This window comes from Merops nubicus, unplaced genomic scaffold (assembly GCF_000691845.1).
Source record: "Merops nubicus isolate BGI_N331 unplaced genomic scaffold, ASM69184v1 scaffold26516, whole genome shotgun sequence".
NCBI lineage: Eukaryota > Metazoa > Chordata > Aves > Coraciiformes > Meropidae > Merops > Merops nubicus.
In genome coordinates, this window is record NW_008617338.1 from 1,454 (window position 1) to 19,475 (window position 18,022).

The 18,022-nt window shown below is 42.1% G+C and overlaps 1 protein-coding gene across 1 annotated transcript in view; it reads left to right on the forward strand.

The window, feature by feature from the left end:
- Nucleotides 1–18,022, forward strand: part of FANCD2 (Fanconi anemia, complementation group D2) — a gene marked incomplete at its 3' end in the record, with an annotated part of 42,774 nt that overhangs the window by 789 nt on the left and 23,963 nt on the right. The window contains exons 3-20 of the mRNA XM_008943122.1: nt 413–480; nt 1,343–1,446; nt 2,000–2,063; nt 3,103–3,155; nt 4,280–4,358; nt 5,086–5,210; nt 7,042–7,129; nt 8,020–8,124; nt 9,305–9,405; nt 9,905–10,013; nt 10,754–10,789; nt 11,172–11,315; nt 12,280–12,414; nt 12,560–12,691; nt 14,698–14,805; nt 15,999–16,108; nt 17,225–17,285; nt 17,656–17,781. Coding sequence (XP_008941370.1) covers nt 413–480; nt 1,343–1,446; nt 2,000–2,063; nt 3,103–3,155; nt 4,280–4,358; nt 5,086–5,210; nt 7,042–7,129; nt 8,020–8,124; nt 9,305–9,405; nt 9,905–10,013; nt 10,754–10,789; nt 11,172–11,315; nt 12,280–12,414; nt 12,560–12,691; nt 14,698–14,805; nt 15,999–16,108; nt 17,225–17,285; nt 17,656–17,781 — 1,748 coding nt within the window. The remainder of the gene's footprint in view (nt 1–412; nt 481–1,342; nt 1,447–1,999; nt 2,064–3,102; nt 3,156–4,279; nt 4,359–5,085; nt 5,211–7,041; nt 7,130–8,019; nt 8,125–9,304; nt 9,406–9,904; nt 10,014–10,753; nt 10,790–11,171; nt 11,316–12,279; nt 12,415–12,559; nt 12,692–14,697; nt 14,806–15,998; nt 16,109–17,224; nt 17,286–17,655; nt 17,782–18,022) is intronic.

Below are 18,022 nucleotides of genomic sequence, written 5' to 3' on the forward strand. Positions count from 1 at the left end.
ACCTGAACTCATATGAGCTTTTTGGGTGTATGCATGCTAAGGCTAAAGAGTTCTGAAAGACTGTTGGAGGTATATGGAATAAGGCTGCATCTATGATTCCGATATTGAGTTACAGAGGCAGGAACTCTGACACAGGAAGACAAACATGTCATATTGCCTTTCAGCTCAGACAGGGCCTTCAGAGATTTGTGTATCAAGCCTTTTTAGTGCTACTAGCTACTCCTAGACGAGACTGGAGAAAGCGCAAGTGGTGACACCACTCAGGCTTTTGCTAACTGGACCTTTTCATAGAGCAAACACAGACATGCTGGTGGATGGGCTTGAGAGCTTGTACCTAGCGTAGCTGTTGTCATAATGTTCTAAAGATAAAATGTGCCTGGTTCTTTATTTTCTTGTTAAACTTTCTCCTTAGCTGTAGATCAAATGGCTTTCCAGAAGAAGCTCTGCCTGGCCCTGGAGAAACACCCTACTTACCCAGGTGTAAGTAATGGACTACTCCTTGGCAGGAGCCACCTTTGAAACTGTTTGCTGTGTAGCAAAAGACACAAGTGGAGCTGCCTATTCCTGTTAGTCCCATACAAACATGCAAGCTGGTAGCTTATCTTTGGTTTCTGTGGTCCAGACTCTCTGAATGTTCCTTTCTCAGCCCGTTTCTTGGTCCCGTTGTCCTTCTGCTGTGTCTGTCTCTTCTCATCTGTTTTGTCTTGATAGTCAGACCCAGAGATGACCAGCATGTGTCTCTGTTAAACCAGCCTTGGCGTGTATGGTACCAGCTAGCGTTTTCATCTTTCCAAGCAAAAATGTTGCACTTCCACTACCTTCCCTTGTAACAGTAATTGGCAGTACTGTTCAAAAGACAAAGACTCTTAAGGCAGAAAAATAATTGCCTGACTTTCTAGTGGAAGCTGTGTTTGGTTTTGTGTTGGCTGGGAGCTGGCAGCATTAAAACCACCACAGTGTGATGCTCCCCTCCAGTCAACAAGCCCAGTGTAAAAGTCCTGAAACCAGTGACTTGAATCCTGCAAATATTTTTTGGGTGCAGCTCTTGTCACATTAAATGTTGCTGTCTCAGCTGAACAGGAAGAAAAGCAAAGCCCTTCTAAATCAAAGTAAAATGTGAGGCTACTGTTGATTTGCAGTTATTTTGTAGAATGACTAGTGTTTCCTTTTGGGACTGGTTCAGACTAGAGTTCATTTATTATCCAGCACAGCTGCTGTCTATCTGCAGTTCCCTGGCTGGATCTTCCCTGCTCTCATCACCTGCTCACAACGAGCACCCTAAAAGAGAGCAACTGATCGGGGCATCTCTTCAGGGAGTGGATAACTTCTGTCTGCTTTGCAGGTTGTGAAGCAGTTTGTCAGCGGCTTGGAATCTCACATCAAGGACAGAAACCAGTTCAAGAACTGTCTCTTGCCCTGCACTCCCGTACGGGCTGAGGGGTCGAGGTCAGGGAGTATCTGTTTTGTCTTCCCCTTAAGTCAGAGCCAGTCTCTAGTTAAATGTCGTGTAACACCGAGGAGAGCGGAAGGAGAGGACACAGCTCCACCTGATACACAAGGCTTGTTTCTTATGCAACAGTGGCTAGTGTAATATGTTGTTACTTAACAGCAATAAGTTTAAAGTCAAAAGTCATGGAATTTAGTAGCTGCCTGTGGCATGTGCTGGGTTCTGTGGCATTTTATGGCAAGAAGTAAATACTGGGGGGAAAAAATCGACAAGGCTGGTGAATAACCTCTTTTTGACAATTTTTTCTGGGAGATACAGCTTAACTGTAGAGAATTCTGCATTTCCAGCTCATGCTAGTCTTGTAAAGAGTAGATTGTTAGAGCTATGGTGCAGTTTTAGAATTTTTTTGGTGTGTCTCTGGTTATAGTATGTTATTGTAAGTCATTGTAAGTGTTATTAACAAAAAAAAACCAAAAACCAGGAATGGAAAGAATTACAGCCTTTTCCTACATGTTTTTTGTTACAACTGTAGTGGAATCTTTCATCTTGCAGGACTCTGGTGCACTCATATTGTGAAAGTCTTATTAAACTGCTACTTGGAATTAAGATCTTACAGGTATGGGCTTCTTGGTTTGCTCTTTACAGTGGTGTTGATTTATTTAAAGATCCTTTTGCTTATCTAAGTAGAGAATTAATAGAACGGGTTGTAAGGAAGAGGAGGCTGCATATGGAATGGTGTCCAATTTCTTGTTTCTTTCATAGCATACGAGAAGAGACAGAGGGAACAGGGATTTCAGTCTTAATAAGAGAAGATTAAGGGAGATTTTTTTGGTATTCAATTATCTAGTTGCAATTCAATTATCTATTCTCAAAGGTGAACAGGGGCAGGATGAGAGGTGTTGGCTCAGGTCAGCCCCAGGGAATTCTGATAGGATATGACCATTTCTCCTGTGGAGAATGTTTTCCTCAAGTGCTACAACCAGTGGGCTAGAGAGGGGATGGAAAATCCATTATTGAAAGGATTTGCATCTCAGAGGTGTTTAAAAATGGGCAGGATGCTGAGCAGCCTGCTGGCAAGAACAAGTTCTGTTGTGTACGAGTTGCATCCAGATGTACGTGGAGTTGAAGGTGACAGATACCAAGGCATGGGAAACCTGAGAGCAGCTTTGAATTTCAATCCTCTTATAACTAACATGTTTTAAAAGTTCTTGTCTTAAATAAATTTTTAGAACTGCGTTTGGGCAAGGATTATAGAGAGGAGGAATTACACCTGCAAAAGCAAGTGGGCACTGTTTTCAAACTTACTGAAGTTGATGCGTTAGATTCCTGTGTGGTGGAAAGCAAATCATCTGGGTCTGAGAAGAAGAGCTTTTTTTGGCCCAGAGAAATTGTACATCCTGCCTGTATGCTCTGCTTCTATTAGATTACGTGGAGAGTTTATAGCACTCTCAGCATTTGTGGGTTTAGGCTTCCAGGCTGTATGCCTCCTTTCAGGCATTAGGCAAGAGATTTCTTACACAGGAAATATTTTTATTTGTCCCTTTGAGTTTTTTATTCTCTGTACCTATTTCATCTGTGGAAGTTTAGTTTTAGTTACAGTGTGACAGCACAGGTGAAAAATCATCATCCTAACACTGTTTTTGCCTTTCTTCTAGCCTGCTGTCATAACACTGCTGTTGGAAAAGATCCCTGAATTCTTTTTTGATGTGTGAGTATACAGTGTCTTCTTTCTGCCTTGAAATGAAATGAAATTTGAGGGCTTAAGCCCTTTTTCCCATGTCCTGGATGCTCATACAGAGTTAGTGGAGCAGGCCAAGGGACAGAAAAAAGCTGAGGCTGGTTTTGTTTGAAACAGTATTTGTTTCAGTGCTGAGTATTGAGCAGGATAGAAGTGCTGCACAGAGGCTGAGTCAAGAAATTGCCTCAGAATGAAATCTGGTTAGAGGAGGGTTTAACACAGTCAGAAGGGCTGAACTGTTTTCACCCAAAAATTCTAAGGGATCTTGTATGTGAAATTTATAGGATTTTAGTTGTGCGGTGAACCCTTTAGTATGTCTTAAAAATGTGTGTTTTTACACTTGTCTCCTCTCAAGCTATAAGAAGAGTCAAGTTTTTTCTGTCTATTAATGATGAGTTAAAAAAGGAGGGGGAAAAAAAAAAAAAAGGAAGCAAGAAGTGATCTGTTTTTCAGTAGGAGGATGGTCCTGTGGAGATCTGGGTTGTTCAACATGCTCATAAATCAAAAAGGAAGTGAAAAGTGAGGTAACAATTTCCAGGAAAATCTAATTTAAAACTAACTGTGAGGAATAATAGAGTTTTTTCAGCAGACTTCGTACTGTTTTTTGGTTTTGTTTAATTATGGGACAAGAGACAAGGTTGATTACAGCTGGTCTGTACAAATACAATGACAGAATCTATGCTTTCACTGAAGAAAGGTATGGATGCTTCTTTTTTGGTTTTTATTTTTAGTATCGGTTCCATGCTTAGCAGTAGACAAAGTGGCAAACTGAATATTAGGGAAGGAATTGGGTACAAAATGGAAAAGACCATGTCACTGTAAATTTTGAGTGTTGCATATGCTTCTGGTCAGGCTGTCATAAAAATGTAACAGCATAGTTTCTATGGAAGTAGGGGAAATATTCTAAATAAAGTAGAATTCTGCCTGCCTCCAAGGGGGAGAACTGACAGAAAGATGAGGGGTGTCTGTAAAAGCAAGAAAGATTTAGAAAAAGTGATGAGGAAAGTTTAACCACTGTCTTGCTGACCAGCAGCAAAGCTTCTGAGTCTGTCTGTAGGTCTGCCTAACCTGTGTTTCGCCTTCTGCTGTTCTAGTGTGGGCACCTTTGGAACAAATTTTCCCCGGCTCATAGTCAATCAATTTAAGTGGCTTGACAGGCTTCTGGACAGCCAGGTGGGTACTGATGTTGCAATCACATCTATGGTTTTTCCAGTCAACTTGGAATGCCTCTCATGAGAGGGTGAGATCAATAATTATGCAAATGAGAACTGATGTTGGTTTCATATTCACATGCTGAAGGAGAGATTTAATTCTTTCTCTTTTATGATTGCCTTCAGTGACTTTTAAACATCCTTTTCTGCTATTTTTCTTCTTCCCTTTCTCCGAGTCTCCTTTACAATAAGCGTATGTATCCCCATGTGTGACCTAATTTTAAAGCTGTTGCTGGCAGGAAGTTACAATCCCCTCTTGTTTGAACAAGAGATGTTGGATACTTGCAAGCATCTGGGGATGAATTCTCTGTTCCTGCTTTGTTGGTTCTTTCCCTTCTTAAGTCAGCAAGTCTCTGGGTTAGTTTATACTGGAAGGGTATTACTAGAGAGTCCCAGAATTAACTGAATCAAGAAGTCATACTAAACACTGAGAAGCTTGAACTGGTTTCCCAGTTTCCTTTGCTCACTAAGGTAGTTATATCCTACCTGTAAAATACTATTGTTCCAAAAAATTCTGTGCCGTGATTCACGACTTCAACAGAGCAATGAGTTAGGGGACAGTTGACATAAATCCAGACAAGTGACTTCTTGAGTGACCCTGCATGCGTAGCGTAGTGTTGCTGCCGGGCTAACGAACCGCTCGCCCCGGTGAGCCCCCTGCATTCTACAGGTGCTCCTTTTCTCTGCAGGACCTCGTCAAGAAGTTAATGCAGATGGTCAGTGTCTCTCCAGTACCAATCCAGCATGATATTATCACCAGTTTACCTGAGATCCTGGAAGATTCCCAGCAAAGTGAGGTTGCCAGAGAGCTCAGGTACAGATGATTCAGTTGATTTGTTTTTTTTTTTTTGTGGGTATTTTTTTTTCCTCCTTTGTAGTTAATAGAAGAGGACACCATGTGTTAATGCAGGTGCACCAGGACTGACTGAAGTAGTAGGACAACAGCCTGTTTCTGTTAAGAGTAACATTCAGGGACAGCTAGAACAGGCTTAGGACATCTCATTTGTGCTGTTATGCTCTTGAGGACAGGTCTAAATGCTGCTAAAATGTTTTTATCTTAAAAGTGATTGAACTCTTGACTACTTGGGTACAGCACAAGGTAGAATCCAGTTAAGTACTCATTACTTTTGCTGGGTCAGTCTGTGATCAGTCACTTGGATATTACTATAGACAGCTTTTGGTTTGGCTTGAAATCTGCTGTGCTACAGTAAGGGTAGTTTTTGTTAATAAAAAAAACCCAGCACTTATAAATGTGTGCAGAAAGCAGAATTTTCTGGCTATTTTATAGACATTTCTCAAGTGTACTTACTGACCCAGAGAACAGGAGAGCCTAATACCAGCAGCTGTCCTCCCAGAGAGCACCTTGCATCTGTCTTTTTTTTATAATGTTGACACATTTCTTTTCAGTAGTCTTAGCCTATATTTAATTACACACATCAGTGCTTCTAATTCTTATCATTACACAGATCACTTACATTTGTGCCCATGCTAATTATCTTTTCACACCAGTGGTCATTATTTCAGCCTACAGCTGCACATGGTGCATCTGGTTCTTCTGCCCTCTCAAAAGTGATTGTAGCTTTGTGTTTTCATGCTCAGTTTATCTTCTCAGCTCCTAGATAAAAAAAGCCCCACACAATTAAATTTTTTTATGCTAATCAAACTGTTTTCTCTAACTGTCTCTTTTCAAAGTTGAGAGTCTAAACAGTATCAATATGTCAGATTTATTTCCAGATTCTTGATAGCCTCTACCGATTTGTGATATGTGAAAGTACTTGTTTCTTGTTGCAATGAATTAGGGAGCATAAACAGAATTACCAGGAAGTGGAAAACGATGTGGTTTTCAACTAAAACAAATTAAACCTTCTTGCTAGAGAAAGTTTAATCGTTCTTTGCTGCCATCTAAGTTTCTATAGATGAATTCTAGGAAGTTCTGGGAAAGGAAAGTCCATGAGGCTGTTAAACACAGCTGCAGTCCCTTGGTCAAGTAGGTGCCAAACCACAGCTTGCTGGAAGCCAGACCTGTTTATATAGGAAACATTTGTAAACACTTGTCCAATTCTTAGTCTGTTTGTTCCCTATTGACCAATGCTAGGAAGAGGATGCTGAACTGAACAGATGTCTGATTGGGCCTTTCATTACGTGTTTGTAATTATTAAGGCAAATGCTATGGCAAGGGGAGAGATCACACATGAGACAGATTCAATCCCAGGCTTTGGTGGCAATCTCAATTACTCTTTGCTGATGGCATGTCCGTGGGACAGAAATGTGGCTAGAAGGCATCAGGCCCAAGTGATGTGTGTGGTTAATCATGTACCATCTATCTCACAAATTTCAGGTTCTTGCTGGAGGCTCGTACCAGGTCTTTGCCCATGCTTCCTGTTTTAACAAGACATGAAACAAGTGGTTTCTTCCTGCTTGTTTCTAATCAGCAGGCACAGAATCATATTCATGGTGTTCAGAGAGGGGTGATAATTCAGGGGACACGTTTTCCATAATGCCATTGGCGTAGGTTGTTGTCAGTTTCAGAGATTTATTTTCCTTTTTGTAGTGACCACAAAAACTACTGGAATCATGCCATTTACTGAAGATCTGTTTGTGGTTCTGCCAAGAAGATCACTTGTTTTCTTTTCCTTGTTTCCTAGCTGTTTGCTGACAGAGGGCAGGCGGCTGACAGTGCCAGTCCTGGATGCCCTTTCCCGTCTGGATCTCGATGCAGGCCTCCTGGCTGAGGTGAGAGCCTTTGCCGAGCAGCTGGGCAGAACCCAGCCCTTGCTTAGCAACACGAGAGCCAGAGCTCTTTGGTCATTCAAAGTATTTTGCTAAACCTGACTCCTGTAGGCCTTTGAAAGTCCTGAGCTAGCTGAAACTGGAAGGGAGGCAGAGAAACTAAAGCTGTTTTGGGAATACGCGTGAGGGGTTCACTGAGGAGTGGGGAGAAGTCTTCTGGATGTTACAGTGTGCATTCAGAAGTTTCGAACGCTGCTCTCTGAGCAAATGTAAAAGCACTTTGTCCTGCTGCAGTAGTTGCTTACTGCCCATCTTAAACCTGCTTACCATCACTATTTCTTTTTTTTAGGTACAGTGACCAGACTAGGCTGCTATATTCTAAGAAAAGGCAAACTGGAGATTAAATCATCACATGGTTGTAGTTTTTCTCTGCAGAATAATGATAAAGGAGACAAGATGTTGTGTCTTGGGTCTTGTGGACATTCTGGATCAGTGCACTTATTGCAGTTAGGCTTCTTATGAATAGAATAAAATTCATTCAAGTGCATTAAATATTGTTTTACGTGGTTCCCAAAGGCCTGTGCTGCACAGCAGACTACACATTTTAATGCTTTTCCTTTTTGAAAGCTAGTTAAGAAACGATGGAGCATCTGGAAAAATGAGTTCAGATCTGCACCACTGACATAAACTATCAAAAAGGTGGCAGCACTTGAAGGGTTTCCTTCATCCTTGTGTATCTTTTAGCAAAGCCAAGGCCAGTCTGATCTAGTACTGACAATATTCCTGCTCAGAGCAAAAAGCTGGACTACAGGTCTCCAAAGATTCCTTCCCACTAATGTAACTGTTTCTGCAAACCCTAGTCTTGCAGCTGACTGGTGCTGCCTTCTCCTCAGGTGCGGCAGTCTGCCATGGCTATTGTGCCTTCTGTGAAACTGGAAGATCTGCCTGTAGTAGTAAAATTCATCCTCCACAACGTCAAGGCAGCAGACGCAGTAGAGGTATAGTATTTTCTCTGTACTAAAGACCAGTAAGTTGTCTAGTTCAGTGCCTGTCTTAACAGAGGGCAGTTGCTTCACAGAGGTGTATGCTTTAGTGATTTCAAGTAAAGTTTGTAATATTGCCAAGGATCAAGGCACATGTATAAATTATATCCTTTGGATTTGGTTCTGCTTTCAGGTGTGAGAATTGAAACTTCCTCCTTTCTGTTGGCTATTGCAGATTTTTCTTATTTGTCTCAGAATGTATTTTTTTTTTTTGTCCTGTGTGTGTAATCATATTAAACAACTGAAAGCAGCCAAATTTGTCTTGATTTAAACCCTTAGCAAGAAAAATTGTGTTTAGGTGGTGACTTTTAAGCCCTTGAATTTTATCTAAGAATTTTGCATTGTAGAGACCTTCTAAGGGTTTTAAATTCCATAAATATCCAACAGACCTGTGAATGCAACTTGGTAATTCTTTTTTTCTCCACTGAGTTCTGTTCTAAATCATGTTTTGGAAACATCCCCGCAAGGGTGGTTCTTCTGTTGGAGGAATGTTTTCATTCTAAAATGTAAAATTCCTCAGTTTTTGATGTTGCTTTCTCTAAGGAAACATACTCAGAATATTTTTTAAATTAACCAGATGTGTTTTGTCAAGCCAGTCTTGCTGAACTACTGAACGTGGGTGTTTTCCATACTTGGAGGAAGCCTCAGCGTAAGGCAGATGTGGGTTGTGATCTGCCCAGATCTTTCAGGGATATCACTGTGAAAACAGCACGTGTGTGACCGTTGGTCCAGTCCGTGCCGATCCACTGCAATCTGACAGCAGTTAAATGAGTAGATTCACAGGCCCCAGAATTCCTGTGCTTGCCATATATCTCACTCTGATGCTTAGCAGTATAAAACTAGTTCACAGCCACTTCCAGCAGACATGGGTGGGGATTAATGGAATAACTCTTACATCCTTTTCTGCTTTCTGCATGCGTGTGCGTGACAGTGAAGAGCAAAGTGTGGCTGGTTCACTTTTTAAGTATTAAAAAAAAAAAGCCATTTGAGAATGGTCAAATGCTGAAGTCTTTACAAATACATGAGGTTTTGGTTTGTAATGTTAAGGTTATTCTGTGAGATTATATTTTCTTTTCCTCAGCCTTTTCTTTCCTCATACGTTGCAGTGATTTGTGCTGGTATTTGTGTTTTACAGGTCATTTCTGACCTTCGCAAGAGCTTGGACCTGTCATCGTGTGTTCTGCCCCTGCAGATCCTGAGTTCCCAGAAGAACCTTAAAAGCCAAGTCCAAGCCAGGTACTTGAGCTGACTTACACGGTTCTCCAAGGGTCAGATGGGATGAGAGAACTTCAACTCTTCTTTATCTGGTCTCTCTGACACACAGTTACATACATGAGCCTAATTTATCCCAAGTAAAGGTGCTGAAGTCTTTATTCCTTCTCACTTTGTGCTAATAGGATAAGGATTGGCACATTTGTCAATTCTTGTGGGGCCAACTTCCCCTGCCATGCATGTAGTTCCTTTTGAGCCACCTGCACCCCTGTCTGTATGGGGGTATGCAACTCCATTTATAATAATGTTGCTGCTAGTTCATCTGTTTTAAGTTCCCTCCAGTACGTCTTTGGTTAATTCTACAGCCTCTGCTTCCACTCTTTTCTGAAACTCCCTGTCCTCACTAGAGCATTCCCTCTGAAGAATGGCTGCTGTAAGTCACTGCTGTGGCTGCTAGGCTGCCTTGTTCCTTGTACTACAGCATTTGCAGTGACTGAGTCTCCTCCTTTCTGATCATTTACAGTTCTTCCATGAGCCAAGTAACCAGCAGCCAAAATTGTGTGAAGCTACTTTTTGATGTGATCAAGTTAGCTGTGAGATTTCAGAAAGATGTCTCTGAAGCTTGGATTAAGGTAAGGTGCTCCAGTCCTTGTTTCCTTATTTAATTTGACTCCTAGGTTGAGCCTGAGCCTCTCTGTAATCAAATGTGATATCAAAAGACAAATGTTAGCCCTTCACTTTGCTGATACAGATTTCATTCTGTGTTCCAGATTAGCAGTGCTTTTTCAGGGGTCTGTTTTCTTCCTAAGTTACGGATTTCACAGGGCTTGCAAGATGGCCACAGGGCTCCACTGTACAAACCCCAGATCTGAAAATGCAGGACATAGCTGGTTCTGCATGTTTACGAGAGAATTTTGGAAAAACTAATCTTAGGTTTTTATCCTGCCTGCAAGAGAGCAAAAATGTGTACCCATATGCTGAGACTGAGCTGTGTGACGTCTTAAGGTGCTTGAAGATGTTCTGCAAGAAATCAATACTGGCTGGTATTGGCCTAAATTTAATTTTAAATTGCATTTCAGTGTAAACCAGAAGACGCTTTCTTGTTCTCAGCTTTTCATTGCTCAGTACCTTAGTTCCTTTTCCAAGCCTGATGTTATGTGAGAACATCCTCATTCAAGCTGAATTTTTGTGCTGGTTTTTTGAGTGCCTTCTGGATTCTCTCTTGTTGGCAAGATCCAGTTTGCTGTCATTGATAGCTGTCCTGTTGTAGAGGAGGGAAATCTGTAGGGAGTCAATTCCTTTTTCTGTCTGCCTTTTTTGATTTGGTTTTGGAATATAGTATAATAGCTTTCTTTATTCGTTTTTCTCTTAGGCTATTGAGAACAGCACATCCGTATCGGACCATAAGGTAATGCTTCTGACTCTGCACTTGTCTCTGGCAGTGTCCTCTTCTGATGGTGTTTTCTTCATGGTTGTAGTTGAAGAGATTTTTCTGGCTGGACCAGAAACTGCCAGTGATGTTGCACGGGTGGATTTTTTGGTATTTGATTTGTTCCTAGCATAACAGCTATCCTTTTTCTTGGTACCTCTTAGTTTGTCCCTTCTAAGGAGCAGAGTTATCCTATTTTAATTCTGTTCTGTTGGGCTGATGAGGTTTTTTTCTACAGTTGTGGCTGTCGGAGCTTTTTGAGCTTTAGATTTTCTTCTTAGTTTTGATTTCAAAGTGTGCAGTTGTCTGGACCATTTAACATCTTTTCAGCATAATGATTGGTGGTTATTTCCTCAAAAAGGTTCTGGATCTGATAGTTCTGCTGCTAATCCATTCTACAAACACCAAGAACAGGAAGCAAACTGAGAAAGTATTGAGGAGCAAAATTCAACTGGGCTGCATGCCTGAACAGCTGATGCAGAATGCCTTCCAAAATCATTCCGTGGTCAGTGCTGATTGTGCTCAGGGACTCCCTCTTTTCTTTTATCTCTCAAGGATCTTGTCAGATGATGATTTAACCCTGTGCTGCATTATTTATCCTATTCCTGTTATGTACTTTCAGCCTAAGAGATGTGGTGTAGCCCAAGATCTTTACTGTGTTCCAGATGTGCTGTTATCTCCCACCATATTTTTATGAGTTTATATATTTACCATGCAGTATTTTTCAAGTGTAATGTTTTCTAGGTCTAAATATGTGTATATATATATTGGATGTATGTTTGGATTGTAATGAAAATTACCATTTACTATGAAAAATCTAAAAAGATTGATGAAAATTGACATGGTGCTGCTTGTTGGAGGTAGAGTGCAGATGAGAAACACTGAGTTATGAATTTAAAATTAATTAATTAAACTGTAATAGTGCTATAGGTAGACATATTTTCTTCTGTATATAAGTGGGTTTAATTCAGTTTTAGATTAACTCCCAGAATAAATTAAGATAGAGTAGGCCATTTTACATCTGAATAAGATGTTCAAAGGTGCTTTGTGTGATTATGCTAACTTTGAAAGTAAACTTAGTTTTTTCTGAGTACCTTGTTGTAGCAGACTCCTTCTGTTAAAGTAAGGCCAACAGTGTTTCTATCCTGGGGCTTTTATTTAGTGGTACCTTGGAATGTCACTTCCCTGGTGTTACCCATACGGGCAAAGCTCTGCAGCTTTGCTGATTGGCTTCTTTGCCAGTCTGTGAATCCGTTGTGTGGAGGAGGTTGGAGAAGGCCATTCTTGTGTGCCTTATCTGCTCTTGTTGCACATCAGCGTGAGAAGGGACTGTCAGAGAAGGCAGGAAAGCACCCACTACACTAGAAAAAGCTTTTGGGATAAGCTGTAGCACGTTGTTTAGAGAACTGAATGTGTTGTGTTGAAAACAAGCAGCATTAATCTCGTTTTTCATGATGTCTGTATTTCAGGTTATCAAAGACTTCTTCCCTTCAATCCTAGCACTTGCTCAGACGTTTCTGCACTCTGCACAACCAGCTATAGTGTCCTTTGGCAGCTGCATGTACAAGCAAGCTTTTGCAGCCTTTGACTCTTACTGCCAGCAGGTATAGTGTGATGGATGCCATCTGTTTGATTTGTGTTTGCACCTTGGTTTAGTTTGCATGTCATGATCTGCTCATATTCCATATGAAGGGCAGGCATTTTTCTGCTGACATTTCACTATGGTTTCTTTGGGGGCTTTTTCCTTAGGAAGTTGTGGCTGCTTTGGTGACCCATGTTTGCAGTGGAAATGAGACAGAACTGGACATTTCTCTGGACGTGCTCACGGACTTGGTGATGCTGCACACATCTCTGCTGATGCGCTATGCCACCTTCGTGAAGGTATGAATACTTCATTTCAGGTCCATTACACCACTTGGTCTTGGATCCCAGTGTAGGTCAGTACTTTTCAGAAATAGAGGTATTGGAAGAACTGGTACCTGTAAAGCTGTCTGTCCTGAGAAATGCAGTGGTCACAAGGGAAAGGTATCCACTGTGAAAACTTGAGCTGTAAGATAGGACTGTGATTTTTTTTTGACAGGGGAAACTGAGATAGACAAAGAAAAAAAGTTACCTCAAAAAGTTACATCAAGTATTTCAAATACTTGGCAAAAACCTGCACTCTTTGTGCACTGCCTGTTCTACCACTTAGGCTGACAGTACTTCAGCCAGTATCTGAATCCTAAAACAAAACTCCTGACAGGGACAGGAAGAGACATATGTGCTAAAGTTTAAAAGAAAAAAGTACTCAGTGAGGAGAAAAAAAAAAAAAAAGGGTTAAATCTTAACTCCTAAGAGTGACAAGCAGTGTCAGGCCTGCCCAGCTGTCTGCTTCCAAAAGTAGTAAAAGTGGAGATTGAAGGGAGAGCAAAACAGCAAGGCAAGCAAATAGTAATACTTGCCTTGAGCTCTCTCCCATCTCTGGTGATTTGTAGCTTAAGGACATCCTGAATTTCAGAGCCCTTGAAGAGTATGGATATGGGTGTTCCCTCTACCACTCTGACTTTTTTGATGCTCACTTGGTGTCAGTGGATTCTGTAGTTTCAGTACACACTGTTGGAAAGCTGTATGCTTCTTGCTGTTTAGCTGGTTGATTATTAAATTTAAATTACTTGCTTAAAATATGCTAAAAAGGCGTTAAGATCTGCCATAAGAATTTTCAGTGCAATCTGTCACACATTCCGTAGGTATAACAGGAAGAAACAAGACTTGCTTGCCTCCTGGCAGAGGGAGGATGTGACAGGGACTCAGGGTTGAAAGCAGTCCTGGAAAGAGGTGACCTAAAACTCCTGCTCATCATTGACTGCCTTGCCAGAAGTGCAGTGGGGAGAACTTGCTCACAGCAGTTTGCTGAGACCTGCTGACCTGCCTCCTGACCTTGTTTGCGTGTTCTTGTGTGGGCAGATCACTTACAGGTTGGGGGTTCCGTGGGCCCATCTTTGATGCCTTACCCAGGCTCGTGTGTGAAGCACTCCTCCACACCTCGAGGTCTGGCAGCGTAATGTGTTTGGGGTGCATCTCAGAGGGGGCTGGCATACCAGCCAGTGACCTGGAAAAAGTTCTGCAGTGCACTGTAGTGTAGTACAGCAGATGCCTGGTGTATTTATTGCTGAGCTGGAGCCTCTCTAGCGCAGAGAGAACATGCAGATCTTAGTGCAAATCACCTCCCCAAACAGTGATTTATTTATTTATCTATTTATTTATTTATGTAATTTTAAAACTGGATGCATTTTCTGAAGGGTTGCAAAAGTGGTTATCTAATCCTGTCAAACTGAACATCTCACTCCAAATCCTACTTGAGGTTGGCCAGTAGTAGGAGAAAAGTAATGGCAGCAAAATGCCCTGGCAGTAGTAGGAAAGCTATGGTGGCTTCAGGAAATGGCTGGATGGTTTTCACTGAAGCACTGGAAGAAGAAATACCCTGAGGATGCCAACCAGCACAAAAAATTCAACCCCTAGATTGTTAACAACTTGGCTGTTACAGGGCTCGTGATGGAAATATTAACAAAAAACCCCTAACGTTCATTTTGTCAAATACTTTGAATGATGTGACCAAACCTGTGATAGAAGGTAAATAGCTAACACTAATGGGATGGGAGCACCCCCAAAATATTTATGGTAGCCATTACGTTTGTCCCATTCAGCCTCTGACGAAACAAACTGCGATAATTGAGGTCAGACCAATAGTCCTGCATTTATGTTTATTTAATTTGAATGTAGCTTTTCCCTGCATGTGCAAAGAAGGTAAAGTTAATTGTCTTCCCTGCAGTTGAGAATTGGTTTATGATTTGGAACATGAAAAGAGACTTTGGATACATCTGGCTTAGTTTGTGGCTTCCTTCTTACAGACCATTTTAGACTCTACACAGAAACTGAATCCATGCCAGATCCGGAAGCTTTTCCACATTCTCAGCACACTAGCATTCAGCCAGAGGCAAGAAGGAAGCTATATTCAGGTAAGCAGAGACACAACAGAAAGGAGTTCAGGCTGTGCCTTGGTCCTTTTTGCTACATTACCTTCCAGAGGTTGTGTTGTGCAAACAGTGCCCTCATCTATGACATCTGTTGATGTCAGGATGTTCTTCAGCTTAAAATTCTCTTCTTCCCAACTGGCTAGAAGCCAGACTTTAGCTCCAGACTTTCCACCCTGCATAGCATGGGCTCATCACAGCATCTGGGTTTAAAATTTTCCCGTATGTAAAACTCAGCTCCTAGAAACTGGGACTGTTTGTCTGTCTATGAATTCCTGCATCGTTTCTAGTTGTGGGTGTGTTTGCACATGCTAGCTTGAGACTGAGGGAAAACTGCTCTCCCTCTTCCTGACTGGTCTGTGGCATGTGGAACAGTGTGTCTGTAGTCATTTCTTTCCACTCACCCCGTTAAGAATGGAGCTCCTCACTGCCAAAATTTCCAGTTGTATGATAGGTTTAGGTCCTTTCTGAGCTAATTTCCTCAGAGACTTCCGCCCCGAGCCCCCAATCTATCTTTCTTGCATGCCATTTGTGAAAATTGCCTTGGCAACACACAAGGTGTCTTTGCAGCCCAGAAGGAGTAGCCATCAGGAAGGTGTTCTGCCTGGCACTCGTAAATTGCAAAAAGAAGAGGTGGAGTGTAAGCTGTGCAGAAACCTCTACTGTTGTGCAGGGCATGTTTGTCCACAGCCAGGGGACATGGGGAGGCAGCAGGAGAAGTGTCTTAATCCCAAGTGTCTGGTGTGCTGTTACCTACCAGTAATGCCAAAACCAGCTCCAAAACCCACTCCATCTCTCAGCCTCCTGAAGCTGACAGTGTCTGGGAGGGCAGCTCTGCACCTGCTGTTTGTGTGTGAAGGGCTCCAAGACCATCTGCTATTTTTTAAATATATTATTCTATTAGTTATAGGTGAAATCTGGACCAATTACATGTTTTGTGTAGTAATTAGAGCAAAGACAAAGCAAGTCACTTCTAATGCTGTTCCCAGCCCTACCTATAGCTGTGACTGGTATTTTCATAATAAAGGAATCGGCAGAATGTGCATTCCTTTTGCAAAGCTGTAATCTCAATAAACCATCCCCTGGCACCCTTTGGGCATGGCATTAAGTGAAGATGTCAGTAGGGTTTTGAGTGGCACGTATGAGTAACTCTGTGGTGACATGGTGTCTCTTTTTAGGATGACATGCACATGGTGATCAGGAAATGGCTCTCCAGCACAGTTACCAACCACAAACAAATGGGGATTATTGGTGCTGTTACCATGATAGGCAGCATGGCACTGAAAAGGTGAGAGAGAATGTGGCGGAGGTGAATTTAATGTGCTTTCAGGTCAGCCCAAACAGGGAGTGGGGCAAAGAAAGGAGGACATTGCCTTTGGACTCATGCACATCTTGGTCAAATCCAGAAGTGCAAACTCCTCTCTGCAGACTGAGATGTGTGTTGTTACAACCTGCTCAATACCGGTCACCTGCTTGTCTCAGAGGCATCCCAAATTTTTTGTTAATTCCTGTGCATAGATGCCTCGACTGGCACCAGCAGGACTTATCGCTTGGAAAAAAGTCAGAAGGCTGTGGTGGGCTGACGCTAGGTCACCTTCTGATGCCAGGCTGAGTAACCTGATGGGCTCCGTGTTTGAATACAGGGAAATCTAAAAGGATTGAGCAGAAAGACTGTTGGTGCTCTACTGGGCACTGCCATGACAATTTCCAGTGTACTGTGTAAATAATTTTTAAACAGCATTCATAAACCAGGCAAACTTCTGATAAGGGCTGTGGCAAAGATTAAAGCACTTCGAAAATAAAGATTTAACTGGTGTTGAGAAGCATTATTTAGCTCGCTGATTTTGCACTTCTTAATAGAATGTTTTTGCTGTCTACTACATGAAGAGAAAAGTCCATCTTAGCTCCAGGCCCTGGTCAGGGGACTTCCTTACAGTTGGTCCCACAGCACAGATATAGGAGTCGCTAATTTAAAGGCACTGGTTCAAGACTAAGCTGGGTATGCTAATATAGTTATTTCAAGGGGAAGTTTAGAAAATCCTAAATCAACAATTACAAGGGAAGAAAACCCAGAAGAGCCTGTGGGGTTGGTCATCGGTGTGTCAAAGCACCTTTGGTGGCAGGGAGTTTGTCAGGTAAAATGCACACAGATGATCCCAGCAGGTGGAATGTGCTCTGTGCCTCAGAAAAAAAGAAGAGTAAATCCCCAGGGAATGAATCTGTTTGACCTCTAGAGAAACTCCTTCCCACTCAAGTCTGACCCAAATGCATGGGGAAAGCCTGTCTGCTGGCACTTGAGAAATGTATATTCTCCAGTTTCTGGAGAGAGAACGTTGTGTGTGTGATGGGCTTTGCTATCTCTTAAGCGTGATGCAACAAACCCAAGGTTATCCTTTGCTTTCAGAAGCGAAGGAGGTGGTAGCTCACTGGAGAGACCACAGCTGAACAGCCAGCGTGATGGGCAGGTGAGTACCAGGAACGGGGCAGTGTGGGAGAGAGGTGGATGTGGTCAGCAAGGAGGTGTGGCTGGAAACACAATCTTAACTGAAGCAGTATGTGCATCTGGGAGTTAGCTTTACTGAGCCTGGGATTCTTGTGATCCTGGACAGACTTTCATGTTGTCTCATGGTGCATCTGGACAAGGACCTTAAAAGAAGACCCATGTTCCTTGTAAAAACTGTGTCTTTGCGAGATCAGTCACTGTGGGCTGTTACCCTAGAGATGAAGCTTTGGGTATGCCTCAGAGTAAATTAGTGTAAAAGGGACCCAGGGTAAAAGCTTGAGTTGGATCCATTGACATTACCCACTTCTGCAAACTGTTTTTTCTCCTTTCAGCTTTCAACCTTGCTGGACCTTGTGGGCTTCTGCTGTGAGCAAACACCAGAGATCTTGGCTCTGTACTATGATGAACTCGCCAGTTTGATAGAGAAACAGAGGGGCAAATTTGACTTGAAACTCCTGGTATGTTGCAGAGTAGTCTGAACTTAATCACTTAAATGAATTCTTCAGAAATGTGATGTTTTACAGGCATCAGTGGGACAGAGTCAGTTTGAGGATTTCAGTTCAGTCTGAGAACTCTCGTTTTGTTCTAGGAAGGTTTAAGGTCCCATAAGAGATTGATCAGATACAAAATCCTCTTTCAGCTCTCAGCTTTTTTTTGTGGCAGATTCCTCGTTTTGCATTAACAGCTTCTTTACGTGAA